The 21446-nt window shown below is 40.7% G+C and overlaps 1 protein-coding gene across 12 annotated transcripts in view; it reads right to left on the bottom strand.

Annotated features, from left to right (window-relative positions):
- The window catches only part of CRTC1 (CREB regulated transcription coactivator 1), a 156011-nt gene extending 138663 nt beyond the window's left edge, over positions 1 to 17348 (bottom strand). For 6 of the 12 annotated variants that reach the window (XM_075610860.1, XM_075610862.1, XM_075610861.1 and 3 more), the window contains exon 1: positions 17155 to 17348. In XM_075610860.1, the coding sequence (XP_075466975.1) occupies positions 17155 to 17280 (126 nt within the window). In that variant the 5' untranslated portion in view covers positions 17281 to 17348. The remainder of the gene's footprint in view (positions 1 to 17154) is intronic. The other 6 variants (XM_075610865.1, XM_075610868.1, XM_075610866.1 and 3 more) reach the window with 1 other exon arrangement.
- Positions 17349 to 21446: the final 4098 nt, after the last annotated feature.

The following is a 21446-nucleotide window of genomic DNA, read 5'->3' as shown; positions in this document are numbered from 1 at the left end:
ATCAGTTTTTTTAAGCAGAAAATGGCCTTTTCACAAAGACAACATGGATTTTGGTCAAGTAGATCAGGATAAATTAACTGGGACTTAAAGTGTTTGTGAAAGGAACAGCATAGATTTGATATGTATTGAACTTTGCTAAAGCTTTTGCCCATTCATTGTTATACTTTGGTGAGAAAATTGTTAGATGGAAGGTTTATGGAAAATTATTTGCAAATAAATACAATTAGTGGTGTTGTTATAAATGACTCAGTCATAATTTTGCAACGTTACTAATGAGGACCTACGTGAATCAGTATAAAGACCACTGCTGTTCAGCATATGCATAAAACACAGAGTAAGGGATAATTATTGTTGCAAAAATATCTTAAGCCGCGTCCATCATGGGTGTGTGCCACTAGCTGGAGTGATTTGTGCCCTAGGCAGACACGAAGGGGGGGGGGGAGTGAGTTAGGGGGGTGCGCAGTTCCCCGTGTACGTTTATTTTTCTTCATACATTTCTTCACAATACTATAAAGTCGGGTGTCCGTTTTTTATTTACATTTTTATTTATTTATTAAATTGTATTATATGTGGTGGGCTGCAAAAAATAGAAGAGAAAAAAAAGGGGGGGGTACGAGAGCAATTAAGTATACAAGTCCTTCAATTATATTAAACAAAAGTCCTAATACCAATTGTCACGAGAGAACAGACAGTATATCTAATAACCGGGCCAGATTGAACAAGACTAGGATATAGTAAACTGAATGAGTTTATTTCCTATGAGCAGAACAGACAATACATCAAGCAAATAACATTACAGAAATATTTAAAAAAAGAGAAAATTCGCGCCAAAAAAGTTTTTTGCCTACTATTCAAGGTATGGCTTCAGTCCTTTCCACAGAATGATTCCGCTGCCTGAGTCTTTCAGAGGTTATTCACCAACCTCTGTATGAGTATGGGTAGAAAAGGGGAAATGTCCTCGGGCGCGTCACTCTGCTCCCAGCTCCACGACGTATGTTACGTGAAAAATAGAAGAGAAAGGGGAGGGCCACAATAAAAAACAACTCCAAGTTATACACACTACTTATTTTTAGAGTGGGAAGGGAGGGGTGGTAGGGGAAAACAGGGGAAGAATGATATTGAACACACTTTTAGGGTAGAGACACACTCACATGGAATTTCTAATATCATGAGCTGGTATTCTCGCCTCAGCATGTAATGACATAGGTTGTAGATGAGGAAGTGCCCTCTGGTATCTTCCTTGACAAAAAATAAAAGGGAAAAACAAAATAGTGTAATACAATTTAATTAGACAATGGGTGCATGAGATTTAAAACTTACAAGCGACCGATATTTTCAAGCATAGAAAGGAGATGTCGCCGGGCTCCACAGTATATCCCTCTCTGGGTTGCAGTGTTGCTTCTCGGCTGATCCCTGCTGGCAGAAGGTCTTTGTATCTGTATATGGGGATAATTCTGGCTGCAGTATGGATACTTAAGGCCCGTGACGTCACTGAGGAAGCATTGGCGAAACGCGTCTGACGTTTTTTGGTCCTTCCAAGCCACCGTAGCGAGGAGTTTTCTTTCCCTGTATCCTGGCCCAGCATCTAGCCGTCTGCGCATGCGCACGCGCAACGGAGTAACGAAGCTGAAGACTACATCTGTGGAGGAGATAGGCGGCCGGAGGAGAACATAGCCTGTGCACGGGCCTTAAGTATCCATACTGCAGCCAGAATTATCCCCATATACAGATACAAAGACCTTCTGCCAGCAGGGATCAGCCGAGAAGCAACACTGCAACCCAGAGAGGGATATACTGTGGAGCCCGGCGACATCTCCTTTCTATGCTTGAAAATATCGGTCGCTTGTAAGTTTTAAATCTCATGCACCCATTGTCTAATTAAATTGTATTACACTATTTTGTTTTTCCCTTTTATTTTTTGTCAAGGAAGATACCAGAGGGCACTTCCTCATCTACAACCTATGTCATTACATGCTGAGGCGAGAATACCAGCTCATGATATTAGAAATTCCATGTGAGTGTGTCTCTACCCTAAAAGTGTGTTCAATATCATTCTTCCCCTGTTTTCCCCTACCACCCCTCCCTTCCCACTCTAAAAATAAGAAGTGTGTATAACTTGGAGTTGTTTTTTATTGTGGCCCTCCCCTTTCTCTTCTATTTTTCACGTAACATACGTCGTGGAGCTGGGAGCAGAGTGACGCGCCCGAGGACATTTCCCCTTTTCTACAGAAATATTTACACTTACTGGGGTTGGACAAGGAGATATTCAGCCGAATAGCAGCTCCTTAGTTATAGGTCACAACAAGCACGGCAAGCCCAGGAATAAGGGGTGCAAGCAACTATATAGATGCATGCCTCCCATTCCTAACATGGCAGTTCAGTTATTGGTGAACAATTATCTTGTCCGAATCACAGGTTGCCAGGTAACGCGAGAAACCGGGTTTACCCAGCCCCTCATTAATACAACCCTCCCCTGTAGCTACTTGGCCAGCCCATTTATAAAAAACTTTGACATGATGCCTTTGTTGCCATCCTGTCTAGCAAAAATGCTTATTGGGCAGGGGTCTTTCATGTAGGGTGTTACGTTTGACAGGTCACAATGGTTAGTACCCATCTGTGAGATCTGGCTGCATATGCAATGAGGCGAGTCACCTACATTGATGTACAAGTTCTCACACCTCTGAGGAACTTCTCCACAACAAAGCCTCTCAAGTAGCCTCCTTTGATTGTACAATTACATATCAAAGCGGCCATTTGGCAAGCTTCCAAACCTATCCAAAGTTATAGTAAAAACAGCGATAACTCATAACTATATTTCCCATATATTAAATCAGATTAACAATATGTATGCAATCTGTGTTCGTTGCATGGGAAAGCATATCTAAATTTCAGCCTTGTAGCACAGATACAGAGATATGGTTCTATGGGGTTAACATTATGACAACTACACAGTTAACCCCTCTCTCCATGTTAATACATAACATAGCAATTAATTCTGCTGAAGTGGGGGAATGCAGATCAACATATACACAGATCCCATTAACCCCTCATATCCATATAATGATAACAGGATATATACAATAACACACAGTACTGCTGGGGAAATACATCTAAGACCTGGGACAATTTGGCTGAAGCGGGGAAATGCAGATCCACATATACACAATATGGTTAACCCTTTCCCCCTCAACATGATTTATACACATATAGTAATATAACACAGACTGCTGGGGAAATACATCTACGACCTGGGGCCATTCTGCTGAAGCAGGGGGATGCAGATCAACATATACACCGATCCCATTAACCTCTCATACCCCCATCATGACACCAATCTATCCACAAGTCAAAAAAGTCCAGACCTCAACTGACCAGCATCCTAGTATACAGGGCTAAACTCATAGCTGGGTGAAATGTCGTCAGGAAAGGCTGTTATCCAAGAGATTCATTAGGGTTTTTATATATATATAAAAAAAAAAATTAACCAAAGTATTTAATTCCGGGGGGGGAAAAAAACCCAATAACCTAACTTATGATGGCTGCCAAGAAGCGCTTAGATCGGTAAAATGGATGAGCAGCAGAAAGTAATTTGCATGCCATTACCCAGAATCACTGGCTGCAGTGGAAGTACTGTATGCTGTTTGAGCATGGACCCACTTAACCCTTTCAGTGCCCAAAGACGTAGTCACTACGTCATGGGGACTGGCACTCTGGGGGCCCCATGACACAATGACTGCGTAATGCTCAAAGGGTGTTTTTTACAGGTAAGATTGTGTCCTGCGTTCCCATGGAGTGCAGGACACGATCTAACAAGTAAAAAACAAGTACAAAAATAAAAACCCAGGGAGGAGGGTTCAACTTCTATTTTCCAGAAAATGGCCACAGCGGTCAAATGACTGCTATTGCAAGAGGTCACGTGACCACATTTTGCTGCAGGGGCCGTGGGACCAAAACACCATGACCCCTCTCAAATGGCTAAAGGACGTGGCTGAGACATGAATGTGCCAAGTAGTGCTTTTTAAAAAAAAAATTATCATTAGCGACATTAGATGACCTCAAAGAACCTTACCTTTCTTTGTGATACTATCCTTTGTAGTTTGCCCAGAAAACTGCTCAGTGCCGTCACCGTTTTAAAACACAATCTAAAACGGCTTCAGAATTTTACTTTAAGATCGTTAACCTGTTTAGGACATCACATAGAGTTCACTTTCAAAATAGGTTATAGGGAGAAACTGCACCTTTAAAACGAAGCCCTCTTCAGAGTAATACCAAGATACTTTAAAAGGACAATGATAATGTATATAACAGACAAGATTACATTCTTTAAACTCCCAGTGTTATTGGATTCCAAAAATATATAACCATGCTTAAAGTGAAAGTGCTTTAATATTCTGTGCCCTGTGACCAACAAATAGTTTTTAGCAGCAACACGCAATCCTTGTATTATCAGACCCTTTTTACGCTAACTGGCTACTAACCGTATCAAGGTTACTTCTCAATATGAAGAAATTGAATAACTAAGTCTGTGTTTCTACTTGTGGGACCAACCACACATCCACATACAGTATAAGCGCATACCCATGTCCTCTGTAATTCATTGGCTATTCCAAAAATCTGGTCTAGCTTAGGCTGCGGCCCCGCTAGCACTGAGCACGATGAGCGGGCGGTGCATTGCGAGGTGACATACATACATATGCGCAAGTCCCCGCTCACGCGGGTATGCGCGTGCACAAACGCGATGCACTTAGGTAAATAAAAATGTTATACTTTCCCGCTCGCTCAATATTCGGCAATGCCGCCCGTCCCCTCCCCCCGCACGCGAGCAGGCACAGGACACCCGCCACGCATGCTTTGAGCGCCAGCGCGCTCAGCGCTAGCGGGGCCACAGCCTTAGGTTGAGGGGTAAGAAACTCTGAAATAAAGGGTTACTCATACACCCATGAAATGTATGTTCCAAACATAGCCTGATCACAAAAGATTCAATAAAGATTGCAAAACCTTTAAAAAAAAAAAACCATATGGTTACTACAGGAACAAAACGAGTTATAATAGTGAAAATATGTATGATTTTTAAGTAATAACATAGATTTTTCCCATTAATTATATCACTGTCATGACTGCAGCTTTAACATGCCTTCAGTGTTGTCAATCATAAAGAGAGCATGTAACAAAAATAAGCTTCAACATTGGCAGGCAACATTTACTTTAAGAATACATCGGCAGGGGAGCGCATGCAGCATTGAGGAGGATGGGAGCCCACCGAGATAGCTCTGTGGACTCTGCTACAAAATACATATGTTTTAGCCCTCCAAACCGGATAAACCTACTTGTAAAGTCCTCCCCCCGCCAACGGAACCTCCATGGATGCAGCTCAGGAAGGATAAGAAGCCGCAGACCCCATCGGTGTCCCGTTATTTAAAGAAAACGACTTCTCCGGTTGTCGAGATTCAATATGGTGCACGCGCAAGAACTACTAGAAAAGGCTCAACACTAGGGGACAACTTTGAGCAAGAACAATAAATTCGAAGAATCTCTGCAGGGTCAGGGTTCAATGGAAGACGAGTTATTTAGACTTAACGACGAAATCAGGAGCCTAAAAGATAACGTTGATGATCTGGAAAATCGGGAAAGAAGGCAAAATCTCAGAGTAAGGAACATCCCGGAAACAATTGATCTGTATGTATTGCACCCTTATCTAACAAAAATATTTACCCAAATAGTGACCTGCATATGGACAGAGCACATCAAGCTTTAGGTCCAAGATTTGTGGACCCTCGCAAAAGCAGGGATGCAATAGTAAAATTACACCACTAAGGAGAAAATATTAAGAGGTTGCAGGAATCAAGAATATTGGGACTTTGAAAATTCCAGGACTCAGATTTTTCAGGATCTTTCCAGATCTACAATCTCAAGAAGAAGCCTCCGTCCAGTCACCGTGGTCCTCAGAGATAACGATATCCGCTATAGATGGGCCTTCCCATTCCATCTAGTTGTAAACAAAGACGGGAGGCAATTTCGTTGAGATTCCCAGAAGAAGCTGAGAATTTTCTAGAAACCCTTGGTCTACACGAAACGCCGACTGAAATCATAGCATCCCCGAGAGCCCGCTGGAAGCCTCACAACAGACTGAAAAAGGTGCCCGATCGGAAGTCTCCGAATCCGCCTACCGACATGAGGGAGCAAAAAGTCCTGTCTTCACAGTTAAAACCTGATCAGTTGGAGGATGAGGTTGGCGAACCAAAGTTTATGGACTGCGGCGAACTTTTTTCCTCCGTGATTTTAATATTTTAACTAAAGAGAAGAGACCTTCTAATAGTCTCTGTTGATTTGCTTAATTTTTGTAGGTGGACTGATCCTATTGATTTTGCGGGGGGTAAAAATTAAGGTCCCAATCTGCACCCCCTTTATTATAACTATAAAGGTTGCATACTCTTCAGGAAAGGTGACATTATTTAGAATTGGAGGTTTATGTTTTTTAGTTTTGACGGCAAATATTTTTTTGTATAAAAAGGGAAAGGAATTTAGATAAGAAGTTTTGGAGGTATGAGTGTGAAGGAGTCCATTCGGAGGTCCCGTGCCCTATCCCCCATCCCCTCCCTATTTGGGTTTTTTCTAGCCCTTTATTTTGGTCCAGTGTAGGACCATTAATTAAAATGTTCTGGGATGGACAGTAGGTCCATTCCTTCTGTGTTGTTGTTTTTTTCTGTTCTGTCTCCCCTAACTTTTTTCTCCCCTCCAAGTTGCGACACCCCCCCAGTACCACCACAGATCATCAAGGAGGACGTGACTCCCCTCCCTTAAAATGGATAGTAATAAGTCATCAGGATCAGGTAACGACACCGACACACCCGCACTCCATCCCACTTATCATGATAAGTAGAGAGAGAGTTTTAATTTGTAATTTTTGACTAATCAACTACCCATAAAAAGTTGTCTCTTTAAATGTAAAGGGACTAAAATCGAATTAAAAAACAGGAGACTAGCTCTGAGAGAATTTAAGAAGATGCAGGCAGACATTTTATTCGTTCAGGAAACTCATTAACAACCAGGAGCCCCCTAACACTTTGAGGTACTAACCCGCTTGCTTATTATTATTCTTTTTCCATGAAGAAAAGAGTAGCTATTCTGTAAAAACATGATGTCCCATTTCAAATGGAAGAAATTAAAAGGGATAAGGAGGGTAGATTTATAATGGTGAGGGGTCTCCTGTCAGGGATTAGAGTAACTTTAGTTAACATATATGCTCCAAACAATCAACAAATTGAATTCCTGAAATCAGTTTTAGAAGACATTGAGTCAATATGACCCTGAACCCCAATTTGGACAGGTTCTCGTCACCAAGACAAAAGATAGCGAATGATGTATTTAACAAATCAAAATATTTTTGGAAACTTATAAAAGAATTTATACTTGAGGACGCTTAGCATATGAAGATTAAAAAACAGAGATTATACATTTCATTCTCCACCCACGCTATTTATACAAGAATTGATTATATATTTGTCTCTGCGAATATCTTGGATCAGGTCGCCAAGAGAAATGTAGGCCCTATAGCATGGTCAGACCATGCCCCATGGAAATGGTCCTGAAACCCCCTTTTATTAGGTCCAAGGTTTTCCAATGGCATCTAAACGAGTCACTTTTGAATCAGATGGGGATCAAGAAGCAGATAGGGAATTTATTGGTAGATTATTTTAAGTTAAATAAAAGGTTCAGTCGAAAGCCCGACCCACTCTTTGGGAAGCCCATAAAGCCTCTATTAGAGGCCAATTTATCTCAATGGCTTCACATAGGAAAAGAATTTGAAAATCTTAAATCAGAGAAAAATTACAGCAAAAATAATTGAACTAGAACAGGAACATAAAATACGCCCATGCAGGAAGATTTATACGCTTCTTTGCCAGACCAGCGAGGAATTACATAAAACTAAGATTGGAAGACACAGAGAAAGCATTAAAGTGGACTCGTCAGACCTATAGTGATAAGGGTAATAAAGCAGACAAGCTGCTCACAAGAAAGCCAAGAGGAGTTGAATCTAAAACGCAAGTCTCAGCGATAAGTCAGGGTAACGGGGAGGTCACACAACCCTATCCAAACTGCCGAGGAATTTTCTAAATATTATAATTTGTATAATCTGGATTCAGACTCCAACTATAACAAAACATCCAGTGAGCAAATAGAAAGCTGGCTTCAGGCTTGCGAGTTTCCAAAGTTGTCTGAGCAAGAATTGGAGGGTCTCAATGCTAAAATAAATATTTCAGAGTTAAGAGAGGTTATTAAAGATTTGAAACCCTCAAATGTCCCAGGCCCGGACGTTTTTCAAATTTATACTATAAACAATATTGGGGCATTTTAGGACCACATCTTTTAGATATGTTCAATAGGTTATCGGGTTCCCAGATTCCCATGCAAATGTCAAAAGCAAATATAGTAGTGATACCTAAAGATGGAAAGACTCAATGGAGTTACGCAAGTTACAGGCCAATTTCACTTCTTAACACAGATTTAAAATTTTAAAGCTAAATATTGGCGAATTGATTAAATCCAATTCTTCCCCGTCTAATACATAATGATCAAGCAGGTTTTATAAGCAAGGGTCAAGCCTCGGACAATATCCGTAAGATTATTAATATAATAGACTATATACAGGCATACCCCGCTTTAAGGACACTCACTTTAAGTACACTCGCGAGTAAGTACATCTCGCTCAATAGTCAAACGGCAGCTCACGTATGCGCCAGTAAGCACGTCCTGAACAGCAATACCGGCTCCCTACCTATACCGAAGCTGTGCGCAAGCGGGGAGACTATAGAGCCTGTTACAAATGCCTTATTTACATCAGTTATGCACGTACATGACGATTGCAATACAGTACATGCATCGATAAGTGGGAAAAAGGTAGTGCTTCACTTTAAGTACATTTTCGCTTTACATACATGCTCCGGTCCCATTGCGTACGTTAATGCGGGGTATGCCTGTACAGTCTTCTAAACCCAAAGCGATGTAACGGAGCGTAGACACCGAAAAAGCATCTGAAAGAATTAAATGGGATATCCTGGACAGAACTATGCAAGAGTTTGGTTTTTCAGATCCATTTTTAAAGGGGGTCCAGGTCCTATATGACGCCCCAACAGCTTCTTTAAAAATGCCAGGTATGGAGTTAAACAAAATTAGAATCAGGAATGGCACTAGGCAGGGTTGCCATTATCTCCTCTACTTTTTGCGTTAACAAATTGAGCCACTTGCAATTAAAATAAGAACACCAATATTCAGGGTATTTAGATTGGACAGGAAAATTTCAAATTATCTTTGTTTGCCGATGATATTATTCTGACACTCAAATCCTCTGACTTCTCATCCCAATTTAAAAGAAGAGCTTGCTGGGTTTGGCTCGCTTTCGGCTATAAAATTAATTTGGCTAAGTCAGAGGCACTAAAATTTAACTTTATCAGCTATAGAGGTAAAAAATAATCAAAATTAAAATTTCAATTACCATTGGAATACTGCTAGATTTAAATATTTAGGGATCTTTCTCACGAAAAACTACCAATCTCTTTTTAAATATAATTACACAGAGCTTTTCACAAGAATCAAACAAGATCTTTTAAAATGGAATGGTCACCAAATCTCCTGGATAGGCCGTATTATATCAGTTAAGATGAATGTTCTTCCAAAACGGCTTTATTGTTTTCAGACACTACAGGTCGCTATCCCGATAAAATATATAAGAGATCTACAGAATAAGTTATGCAGTTTATATGGGAAAACAAAAGACCAAGATTTGCAAGATCAGTTATGCTCGCACCCAGAGAAGAGAGGGGATCTGGCGGTTCCTGATATTAGGAAATACTATTTAGCTTCCCATCTGAAACAGATAATTTGGTATTCTGGGGAAATCAATATAGGTGGGTAGATTTAGAAAATATATGTAAAAGCTCCGCGGCATTGCCGGCCCTTTTGTGGAATAAGAAGTCACTAAAATGTTCTAGACTAGATTTTTTATTTATTTGGCGGTAATGACATTTTCTCTTAAAATTTGGCACAGTGTCAAACCCCACTATCAATTATGTTCAGCTCCCTCAAGATGTACCCCTATTTTTGACAACCCTGATTTTGGTTCGGGTTGGTTTACCGGTACTTTTGATCTGTGGAAGGCTAAAAATGTTAGTGATATGGGGGATATGCTATTCAATGGTAAACTGCTAAACTTCAGCGATTTGTCAGAAATACTCTGTCACATGTGCTCAGGTGTTTAGATTTTTACAAGTTTGCCATTATCTTAGGCAGTTGTCCCCGGGTGGGTCTTTCCCAGACTGCCCTGTATTCGAAGAGCTTTGTAGAAAAATAAGTTATTAGTGGGGTCTCATCTCTATTTTGTACCAAGTTCTTATTTCTCGGGAATTCAACACTCACTGCTCCAACCGTTATATGGATCAATGGACCCATGGATTTTCAGGCACAGATCTCATGGGAATATTGGCAAGATATTTGGGTCAATGCAACGAACACATCATTATGCACAATATCTAAAGAGAATATCTATAAAGTTATTTTTAGATGGTATCTAGGTGTGGAGATTTTTTGAACTCTCTACGGGTTTTTTGGATCCATTTCAAGAATAAAGAATTTATTTTATTGTGAGCCGCCTCCTGTTTGCCTGGCAGGGTGCTGCCTTTCTACATTTTTTTTCCTCAGGGGTTGAGGCAGATTTACCCAGGGGCCACAAATCTTTGCTGGAGGGGTTGCGGTGGTGTCTGGGATATGGCCCATATCTGGTGGTTTTGCCCAAAAATACAGAGGTTTTGGGGAATAGTACAGAATTTGTTACATTAAATAATTGGGATAAGAATTCCTCTAGACCCATTTGTAATGGTTCTGGGAAAGCTTCTAGATAATTTAAATCAAAATGTATCTAAATTAGTATTACATATTCTGACCGCGGCGAGGCGTGCTATTGCAGGGGCCTGGAAAAAGTCCCATGCCCCACTAGGAGAGAGATTATTTTGAGAGCAAATGAGGTGCAATCTATGGAAAGTTTGACAGCCTATGTGAGACATAATACAAGAACATTTCAAAAAGTATGGGAGCCCTGGGACTCTAGGGGGAAAATGTAAATCTCTGAATCAAATGTGGACTGATTGTTATATTTTCTCTCAGAGAGCTGGTTATTCTGAATATTGTGCGGTGATGTGGCCGAGCGTCGTTATATTTTATGATACCCGTGTTAAAAATGTGGTACCTCCATCCCGCCCCCTTTTTCTATTTTCTGTATCCCCTTTCCTTTGTTTTTCTAAAATTCAAATAAAAAGTAAGTTACAAAAAAAGAATACATTGGCTGCACCTTCATAATTAGGGGTATATTCTTTATAGCTTGGTTGAAAATCCCCATAGATGTCAATAGGAATTATCACAAAACAGGCCGAATGGCCACTTGGGACAATATGGAATAAGGATCCTATAGGTATGTTGGATTTCAGATAAATCCAATTAGAAAACTTCCTGCATCAGAGGTTGTCATTTTTACATTAGCCAAGCCACTGCATTGTTTAAATTACACAAAAAGCCAGGGGTGCTCAACTCCAGTCCTCAAGCCCACCCAACAGGCCAGCTTTTCAGTATATCCCAGCTTTAGCACAGGTCGCTCAGAGGCTCAGTCGAAGGCCGAGCCACCTGTACTGAAGCAGGGATATCCTGAAAACCTGTCCTGTTGCGGGGGCTTGAGGACTGGAGTTGAGCACCTCTGCCGTATACTGTAAATCTTCCAATTTAATTTTTAAAAAAGTCTTAAAAATGACCCCTGAACCAGAATCCTCTCATCTTTTCATCTATACACACACACTGCATTATAACATTTTTAACGCTTTTCCCATGCCCTTATATAAATTCAGTCTTCTTACTCCACTCTAATTCATACACTATTTCTCTTCCTAAAGATGGCAATGGTACAGTATCATGATTAAACAAAGTACTGTAGTAGAATTGTATACGAGTCATGTTTAGAAGACTCAGAGGAGGTGTTATTACACAACCAGTCCAACAATATTATTTCTTTACACATCCTGTTTCAATTCTGACAACATACTTTATTTCTATTAAACAGAAAAACTGATGTCAAATTACATTAAATAAGTTTTAGGTTAAATATTTAATAAATAACCTGCAGAAAAAGGGAATGAATTTGACATCTTAACTTTAAATGATTCCCTGGAAGTCAGATGATTTGGAAGGTTCATGTGCTCTTTATCTAGAGTTTATCATAAAACCGTGTGGAGGACATTTTTCACAAGCAACGTGTCATCCATCCAGCTGTATTCTCTGTCTTCTGTCTCAAAAGTAGGTGTGATACCATTATGAGGCAAACAGTTAAGGCTGTAGTAGAAGAATGATTGATGAGAGAATTACAGTGTTCCAGACGAGAGAAAACATTATTTTTTTCACAGGAGTGACATTTTCTCTTTAATGCTTTATTCAATTTTTTAAACCTCTGTGCTGCTGGTAGTAGCAGCAAAGAAAAATGGGCTAAAGAGCCATTTACAATGGTGAGAGTTTACTTTTCTACCAAGTGGAACTGCCCCTTTAAAAGACTACATGAGCATTTAGAGACTGTTTTGTAAAACATTAAAGAGGTTAAAACATCAGAGATCATAGAACACAATTTAAATGTCACAATTAAAAAAAAAATCTTATGTATGAAGCTGTCCAGGCCTCAGTTTATTAGCAAAAAAAATTACTAAACGACTGCTTCCCCGTTTAAATTCTATTTGCCAACAAAATGCCATTAATGAGCAAAGCATCCAAGGTGGATAACACTATATATCCGTACACCCCCACTAGGAACACATTGCAACAAAACTCACAACAAATCAGCATCTACGGAGTCAATATATTAAATATTGTGATATTCTGTAGCTCTTTCTGGATGTTCATATCCATCCGAAAATTACTTGGTTACACAGTATGCAACTAGATCCAGATTGCCAGAATAATTCTCACTTACCCTGCACTCTGCAAAATCTCCCCACATGGAATTAATGTACGGTGGAGATTTTAAAAAAACGTACTAATTTGGTACATGAACTGAATTTCACCCAAACAGATTCAGTCTTGAAGATATTCCTATGGAGTATCAGACATCAAAAATACTAATTAAACTTGTCACATATTAATTGGAGCCAAAGGATTACAGCATTGTTACACACCTGATAGATGCCACTCACCTGCAAGGCATTTCACTCTCTGCAAAGCAGTCATTTGTGAAATGCTAACTTACTGGAAGCATACAAGACAGCAACGATTTCACACTCTATACCTAAAATAGAGTTCAGTCAAAGTGTGTCCAGGTCCCTAAAATGTCACTGTACTTTGATCACAAAACAAGGCCCCTAATTCAAAATGGTGTGAAGCTACGAATGGGGCTCGGAAGCTTTCCTGACATAAAGAAGCCGCTTCACAGAATATTGAAAAGTGCCAAACAAGACTTGCCTGTATTTATTGTGAATTTGATCACACAAGTAGGATGATGCAATCATTTTTGGGGGCTCTCTAGGTATCTAAGAAGATTATTGCTGGCGATGAAGTGGGTTAACACAGAACAGGTTTATGCAGTCATTTCTTCCATCTATTATACCCGAAGAGGCTAAATGGAGTTATCCCCAAATGGGAAATGGATCGGTCTAAATAATGAATATATGGATGTTAAAGATGAGAAAATGACGTTGATCAACAAACAATGTGACATTGCAGGCCTGTTGCATAGCTTTCCAAATTTAAACAAAAATATAAGAACTGGGGATTTTGGAGCAGGAAATGTAATTTTAGCAGGAAAGATCTGTACACAATACTGAACAGCTCACAGAGAATAAAAATGTGTAACACTAACTTGGCAATTAGTGACACTTAACAGGACTGGCACATAGCTGTCAAGGGGTAACCATAAAAAACAATCAAATCTGGGTACCAGTCATTGTAATCTTAATAGAAATAATAAATAAGCGGTACCCTAATGAATCCTGAGTCCACTGATGCTGGGACTGAGTGATACACTATATAACAATACCACAAGACAGGCCTGAGGCATTGCTTTCAAAGTTCAAGCACTTAACAAGTATAAATTGGTGATTCTGGACAATAACATGCCATTTACAGTGGAAATGCTCTGACTGCAAAGACTGAAACCCAATCAATCCTGAGATGATAGGTATGAGCAATAGCCACCTTCAGCGAGTGGAACTCATGATTTTTACATGACTAGCCTAGTGCAAAACTACAACAGTTCACCAAAAATGCGATGATTATGTATTTTGGATTACATTTGTAAAAAATGTCATTTTTATGGTAGAGCTCAACATAGGAAAAAAATTGAAGACCCAAATCTAATTATAGATGGCCAAAGATGTTAAAAATAAATGGATTAATGGAAATGGACAATACGACTGATCCACAGCTGTTCAGGCCAATAAAGACACATAGGGATTCTAGATAGAAAAATACAATTATAAAACAAATTTACTAAACCCTTGGGTTTACTAAACCCAAGTGAGGCCCTATTGAAGTCTAAAGGGCTTAACTATCATTATCTGAGCCACAATAAGAGAGTCTGGGTCACAAAATCCAACTTTAGCAAGAATGCTGTGCATGTAAAAACAGTGAAGCTAGATATGAGCTACTGTACTATCACTGTGGATGACTGAAAAATGACAGGCCTACACATCGCTGTCAAAGTACAGGCACCAAAACAAGCAAGAATCTGCAACTTTGGAGGATAACATTTCATTGTAATGGGAAAAGAGCTGAACACGAAAATTGAAGAGGCCAATCTAGTCTATGACACTTGATAGACCTGACGATATTTAAGCACCAAGATCAATGATAATTGGGAATTTTGGACGACAATGCAAATTTAATGCAAATGTTGGGCCATAACAAGTTTTCCCAAGATAATATTTTGAGAATTGTGATAATCATCATCATCAAGACAAACATTTGCCTAAAAAAAAAAAATACATTAACTGCTTTTATTAATTTTAAAACTTTTTCCAGAAAACATTTTTCAAATAAAAAGGAGTACCTTCCTAATTATTTAAGAATGACAAACTAAATGTATTTTAAGCGAAATACATCTTAAAATGAAACACCCTTACAGCCCCCTCGTTCATGAACATTGAAGATGGGGGTCGATATTGATTTAAGAGGCAGGGGTGAGGGGGAGCGCGCAAACAGAAGGTAAAATGATCTCTTTGGGTTAGACAGGTGCCGGAAATCCCTTTACATTGGCAACTGCTTTTTTAAAGCTTGTGTGTTTTGAACTGCAAGTCACAAGCTGTTCCTAAAATATCAATGACTTCCAAGGTGGACTAATATTACTATCACTAATATATTTTATATCACTCAAATTTTCAATATCAAGTTACCGTCATTTCTTATCACAATATTACTATATTTTATTTATCAAATGTTTTACCAAGAAGTAATACATTGTGAGTTACCTCTCGTTTTCAAGTATGTCCTGGGCATAGGGTTATGATGACAAATAATACATAAGTGAACATGGTATACATTATATACAAGACATCGTATGCACAGTTAAAGAGAATATATATTATAGGCGTATGTAACAGTTACAGACCAGATTAAAACGTGAGACAGCTTTAGTTTTGAAAGAACGTAGACTGGTGGCAGCTGCGAGAGTCTCTGGTAGATTGTTCCAGTTTTGGGGTGCACGGCAAGGCTGCAGCCAGGCTGAGAGCTGACGCATTGGCGCTCAAGCGCCATGACGTGCTCTGCTCGGCGATTTCTGGCCAGCTTGTTGCACACGTGGGGGACGTGGCCATGACGTCACGGAGCTCGTTTGCTCTCACTGGGCGAACAGCCCACGTGACGCATCAGCGAGCAGCCAAATCAAATTTAGTTGTCTCGCCAAGCATGCACCCACCCACACCCTGGATGAGGGCATTCAGAGTTATCACTCTGATCCCGGTGAGCGTCCACCCTGGCCGCAATCTAAGAGAAGGAGGAGCGGCCGGATACTTTGCTGAACCTTGGGACCATGAAGAGTCAGATCTCAGATTTTAAGTGCTGCATGTGGTAGAGCCATACTAAACACAACATGAGACCCCAGTGAAGTCTATGAGACCAATAACACTGGCAATGGAATGAATATAAGACAAGCAAGAAATAAAGAAAGAACTGGACGACAAAATGCCATATTTAGTGGAGTTTTTCTGCATGCAAACAAACGGGGATAGACTGCTGAAATGTACATGCTACTGAGGCTAACAATTGGCAACATTCGCCAGCAATTACAAGTCCTTCTGGGGGGAGAATTTGTTAAATAAAAAATAAATTAATTTAAAAAAAAGGAGCTTGGTTTACAAAATTAAGAAACCATTCTGTCTACAAGAATAATTGGCAGAGAGAGACCCTTGAAAGTCCTGGTGCATAGCTGTCAATCAACCACAATTACTAAGGTTTAGGGGGTTTACACCGTAGATCAAAAATAAATATTATTTTTTTTAATACAAATACTCAAGCAAAATCCTACTGAAGGCTCCAAAGACAAGTGTTAAACTTGAGTGGCACTCAGTTGAAGTGAGTGACACTTCACAGGACCGTGGACACAGCAGTCAAGTTCAATGCACCGAGTGCGACTTAATCTTCCTGAAGTAAAAAATTGCAAATTTAACACAAATACTCCAAATACTACCTGCACCGAAATCCGTCACCAATGATGCTAAACAAGAATGACAATCAGCTGCAAGAAGTGACAACTTGAGATGCATGAGGGACGGTCTGACAGCTTAGATCACAATGAGTCATTTTATGGGGCACAGATCATTTGGGGGGGGGTGTCTGCAAAAGTTAATCATACAACATGTATTGAAGTCAAGGAGACCAATGATGCTGGGATTAGGTGTCACTCAGTGACTGAGTGACAGGCCTGGTGGTGGTGTCCCAGGGCCCTCCTGCCCTCCCCCTGTCAGGGCCCTTTGTGGCTCCCTCTCCTCTCACTGCGGAGCAGGTGCCTTCCTCAGCAGCTGCTGCCCGGTGTAGGGAGGAGGAGGAGAGTCGGTCGTGCGGTGTCTCTCCCTCCGCAGACTCGCTCTTCCATCCCCCCCAGCCCCACTCCACTTATACCCCCCCCGGAGCGCTGCTTACCCGCGCCGCCCTGGTGATGCTCAGGTCCTTCATCACCTCCTCGAAGGCTGCAGTCTCCTCCGCCTGCTTTTGGTTGTGCAGGGCGATTTTCTCGCTGAATTTCCGCGGATTGTTCGACGTCGCCATCTTCCCCTCCTACTACTCCGCCTCCTCCTCCTACTCCGGCGGCGGCTGCGGCTGCTGCTGCTGCGCTTGACGTGGACGTGCGCCGAGAGGGGGGATCCGTGACGTCATGACGCGAGCTGCGGGCGCGCTCCGGCATCCTGTGGGTGTCTGCTGTCAGTGTTGACATCTGTCTTCAAACATTGGAGCATTATTTAAAAAAAAAGAATAATTTTAAGACACAATAAAGACCCTTTTGCAATATAAATGTGCTGACTTTTACCCAAATTGTTATTGCTATTACATTTCTAAGAATTATATTAAAATTATACAATATATGACAGCATTATTATTTTATTATCTATGACTATTATATGATCACAAAGGATGTTCTTTCTTTTCTTTATTCTGTAGCAAATTAGAATGAAGTCATAAATTAATCATTACCCCTTTGCACAGTCTTCACTTATGTTTAGAATACTAATGGTATTCTTTCCTCCTTTTTCTCTGCTCCCATCATGTTTTTCCCTTTACCTTTCTATCCCTATCCCTGGGCAGAGTTGTGCGCCTGAACTCAGTCAGATGTACTGCGATAGCCGGCGCCCGTCCCGAAATGCTGCTGGGAATTCCATATGGGAGGGTCTTTCTTTTCACTCTCCTCACCACGCACCTGCCCTTCGATGCAAACCTGAAGAGGCTGCTCAGGGATGCAGGCACAGGTGCCAAAGCCACCGCAACATCCTGCAGAAGAAGAAGGTGACACTGACACCTTCCCTGTATAGTGTGACCCCCCCCCCCCACCCCTATAGTGTCACACCTCCACAGAATACTAATTCTAAAATGAGATCATAAATAAAAGGTAAATGTGTAAACACATTTGAAGATAATATACAGACACATAGTTGACAAGTATGACTCAAGCCCAAGTAAACGGTCCATTTTTCGAGACTGAACTATTTGTCCTATTTTAACCTTGCCTTACTTTATTTAGGATCCCTTTGTAGCAGTCTGAAATGCAAGCAAGTCCTTTAGTAATCCCCTAATGGCAATTTATAAACACATTACAAATATGCAATACCATTTAATTACATTACATTTCAAAATGCTAATGATACAAAAATATATCAAACTATTTACAACGATAATTAAACCCACTTTAACCTGTAAAATAAGTGTTAAAGGCAGGCACCATGTTGCCACTTTAATGATGTAATTTATACATCATACAGCAAGTTCCAGATTTTATAGGCATCAATGTAAATTTATATAGCTTTTAACTATCTAATCTACTGTAGATGGCAGAAAGATACAGTGTAACTATATAATCTAGCAGTACATATACTTGTAACACTAGCAATGCATTCCTAATAAAGAAACTCAAGTATCAATAAAAACTTCAGTGGAGTTTCATTAAGTAAAAATAAGCACTTTTCCATTAAAAAATAAAATGTACAAGCATTGCGCAGAGGGAACATTTGTCTGGAAGGAAAAAAATAAAAGATACAATCACCATATGACAGTCAACGGGAGCCCCCTTAATAGGTAAGTAATGTAATGGTTAAACTGTTAAACATAAGGCTGAGTCCCCAGTGCGTTCTGTGACACGCGCACCTGGCGGGGGGGTGGGCGGCGCATGCACAGCGCTAACCGCGATCTGCGGTCTCCAGGAGAGAGGGAAGCTTGCGATGGGAGGGGGCGTGGTCGGGGATTTGCGGGGGTGTGCCCATTACGTCACGCGGCTGGTTCGCCCTCATTGGGTGAACCGCCGGTGGGGGCGTGGTCACGCCTCCATCGTGAGTTTTAAACTCAATTTCATTGAGTTTAAAAAATCTTGCAGTACGGCGCGGCTGCACCTTCAGCGTGAAGGTGCGTACTGGGTCCTTCCCCAATGAGGGCCGGTGCTTACACGCACAGCGCACGCCACAGCAGCCTAACTGTTTAAAGATGCTTCAGCCTGGAGTGGGGTTGAGATTACGGAGTCATAATAACCAATCATACAGTACCTTAAAGGTGCAATCCCACATAGTTCAATTTGCTAGGGGCATCTAAATGTGGAAGTGTTTATCAATTAACTGTTTTCTTTACCCCTATGCTACCATGTCCTTATCAGAGAACCAGGGGCAGATGGCAACCCCGATCACCTGATAGGCTAGCCTCAGTGGGCCAGTATTGCGACTCCCCTGCTCCCTGACTGCCTACAATACTCTCTCTCCTCCTGTCGGTGCTGGGAACCAACTTCCGCCCAACTGGAGGAGGCAGCTGCAGAGTCCCCAGACTGGCTCCTCATCCCAAGGTATGCGTGTGTGCATTGTGTGTTGGAGTGAGTTATAGGGGATGTTTTACCTTCTTCGGAGCGATATCTCCTCCTACAGCATCACATTATGGCAAACCGACGCCAACTTATCACGCATTCCCATGATGATGCGACATCACATGACGCCGGGACACACTTGAAGGAATCGCCCGGGTCAGTATGTACCAGTGATGTAATCACAATTTTTGGGGCCCCTTACAAAAGTTATTTAAAGGCCCCCTCTTGTGATCTTCTCTCCCCCATCTCTCTTGCCTCCTCTCTAACTCTCTTCCTATCCTCTCTAACTCACTCTCCCCCCAACCTTTCTAATTCTCTCTCTCCTCTCTAACACTCACCCTCCCCCCTCCTCTCACTCAATTTTGTCCCCTCTTACTCAATTCCCCCCTCCTCTCACACTCAATTCTGCCTCTCATTCCCTCAATTCTGGAATGAGTTAACTTTGTTCCTAAGCAGGATTGCACCTTTAAGTGAAAACTTTTAGTTCTTAGTTTTAGATCCCTCAAGGTCCAATAGGTTAAGCCCCTTCAATGCCAAAGGGACTTACAGACCCCTCTGCGAGGGAAAAGGATTAATCTGTGTGAGAGGCAGAGCTCAAACACTATATAGTAGGTGTATGCAGAGCTCAATGGTAACAGTAACTTCACATGCAACAGAGGAGCTGACCAACTGCTGATGGACTCTGCATGTCAGATAGCTGTTTTAGGAATCCAGCCTCCATAGTTCTAATACAAGAATAATTCAACATTATGGTCCCTTCTCCAAGCTGGAGAACACTCTAGTCCCATTCATTGGAAGAGAGTGGATACCTCATCCTGCACAAGGAAGATGTCTTCACAGTACATTGAACAGGCAAATATGTAATCAAGATAATCAACAATAATGATGTTCCTTGGATGAAGGAGTAGTTTAGGGATAAGAATATTACCCTTGAAGTCCGCTCCCGAAGTCCCTTTATCCCCCTGCACCAAGATTAGACTGGAAGCTCTTTGGATCAAGGACACAAAAAGCATATGTTGTTACTAAAGAGCAGGGAGGAAGGTACAAATAATGCAGGCTTATAGATACCGTTTCATTGCAAATGTACTGTTTTGTCGTGCATGGCTTGACATATTTTATGCAAATTACCTTATTATCCCTAAACTGAGTAAATAGTGACAAATCTGAATCCACGTCACGCCTTCCAGTGCTATAAATAACGCCACAAATCAAAGATTTGGAGAAAATATGTAAATCATTTTTTTCTCGATGTTATTTTGTATACATTTCCAAAGTTGTAAAGGCTAAATTGCTAAACAGCAATCTGTGCTGCTTGTGTTTATTTAGTGTTGTTGTCCTTCAGCTACAATACATGGTTGTAAGTTTTGCTCCACTGCCCAATAGAAATCTCATCATCAAGACAAAATGGATAACATGCACAAAAGCTCACAACTTTATAACTTTCATTATAATGTGGCTGGTATAATAGGGACATATGTAAAATACAGTAGTTGACATAAAATTCATGCTTACAGTACATAGGCATTTCAAATAAGCTTCTCCAAGTGTCATTGTATCAAGGTAATTTTCAGCACTTTTCCCCCTGCATGTGTCAGGTTGTGTTTTAGGGGAGTGGTCACAAGAGGAGTTGCTAGATACAAATTATATCTGTCTTAAGGTATCTTTTTCATTGTATATGTACTAAAGGCCTGATGTGGTGTCAACTCCTCTAATTAAAGCGGGAAAACATATGAAATCTTATATTGGGTTTTTTTTTAAAGAAATCAGCTCTGTAATATTAGATCATACTTACTGTATGGTTTTTTTTAAACATTATTATTCAACTCTTAATACCATTTTTTAATTGATTTTAAAGCATCCTTTGATTTCTATAGCAGGT

The sequence above is a fragment of the Ascaphus truei genome, chromosome 8, assembly GCF_040206685.1.
Source record: "Ascaphus truei isolate aAscTru1 chromosome 8, aAscTru1.hap1, whole genome shotgun sequence".
Taxonomy (NCBI): Eukaryota; Metazoa; Chordata; class Amphibia; order Anura; family Ascaphidae; genus Ascaphus; species Ascaphus truei.
The sequence above is the reverse complement of the archived record's forward strand: the minus strand, read 5'-3'. Positions and strand labels throughout refer to the sequence as shown.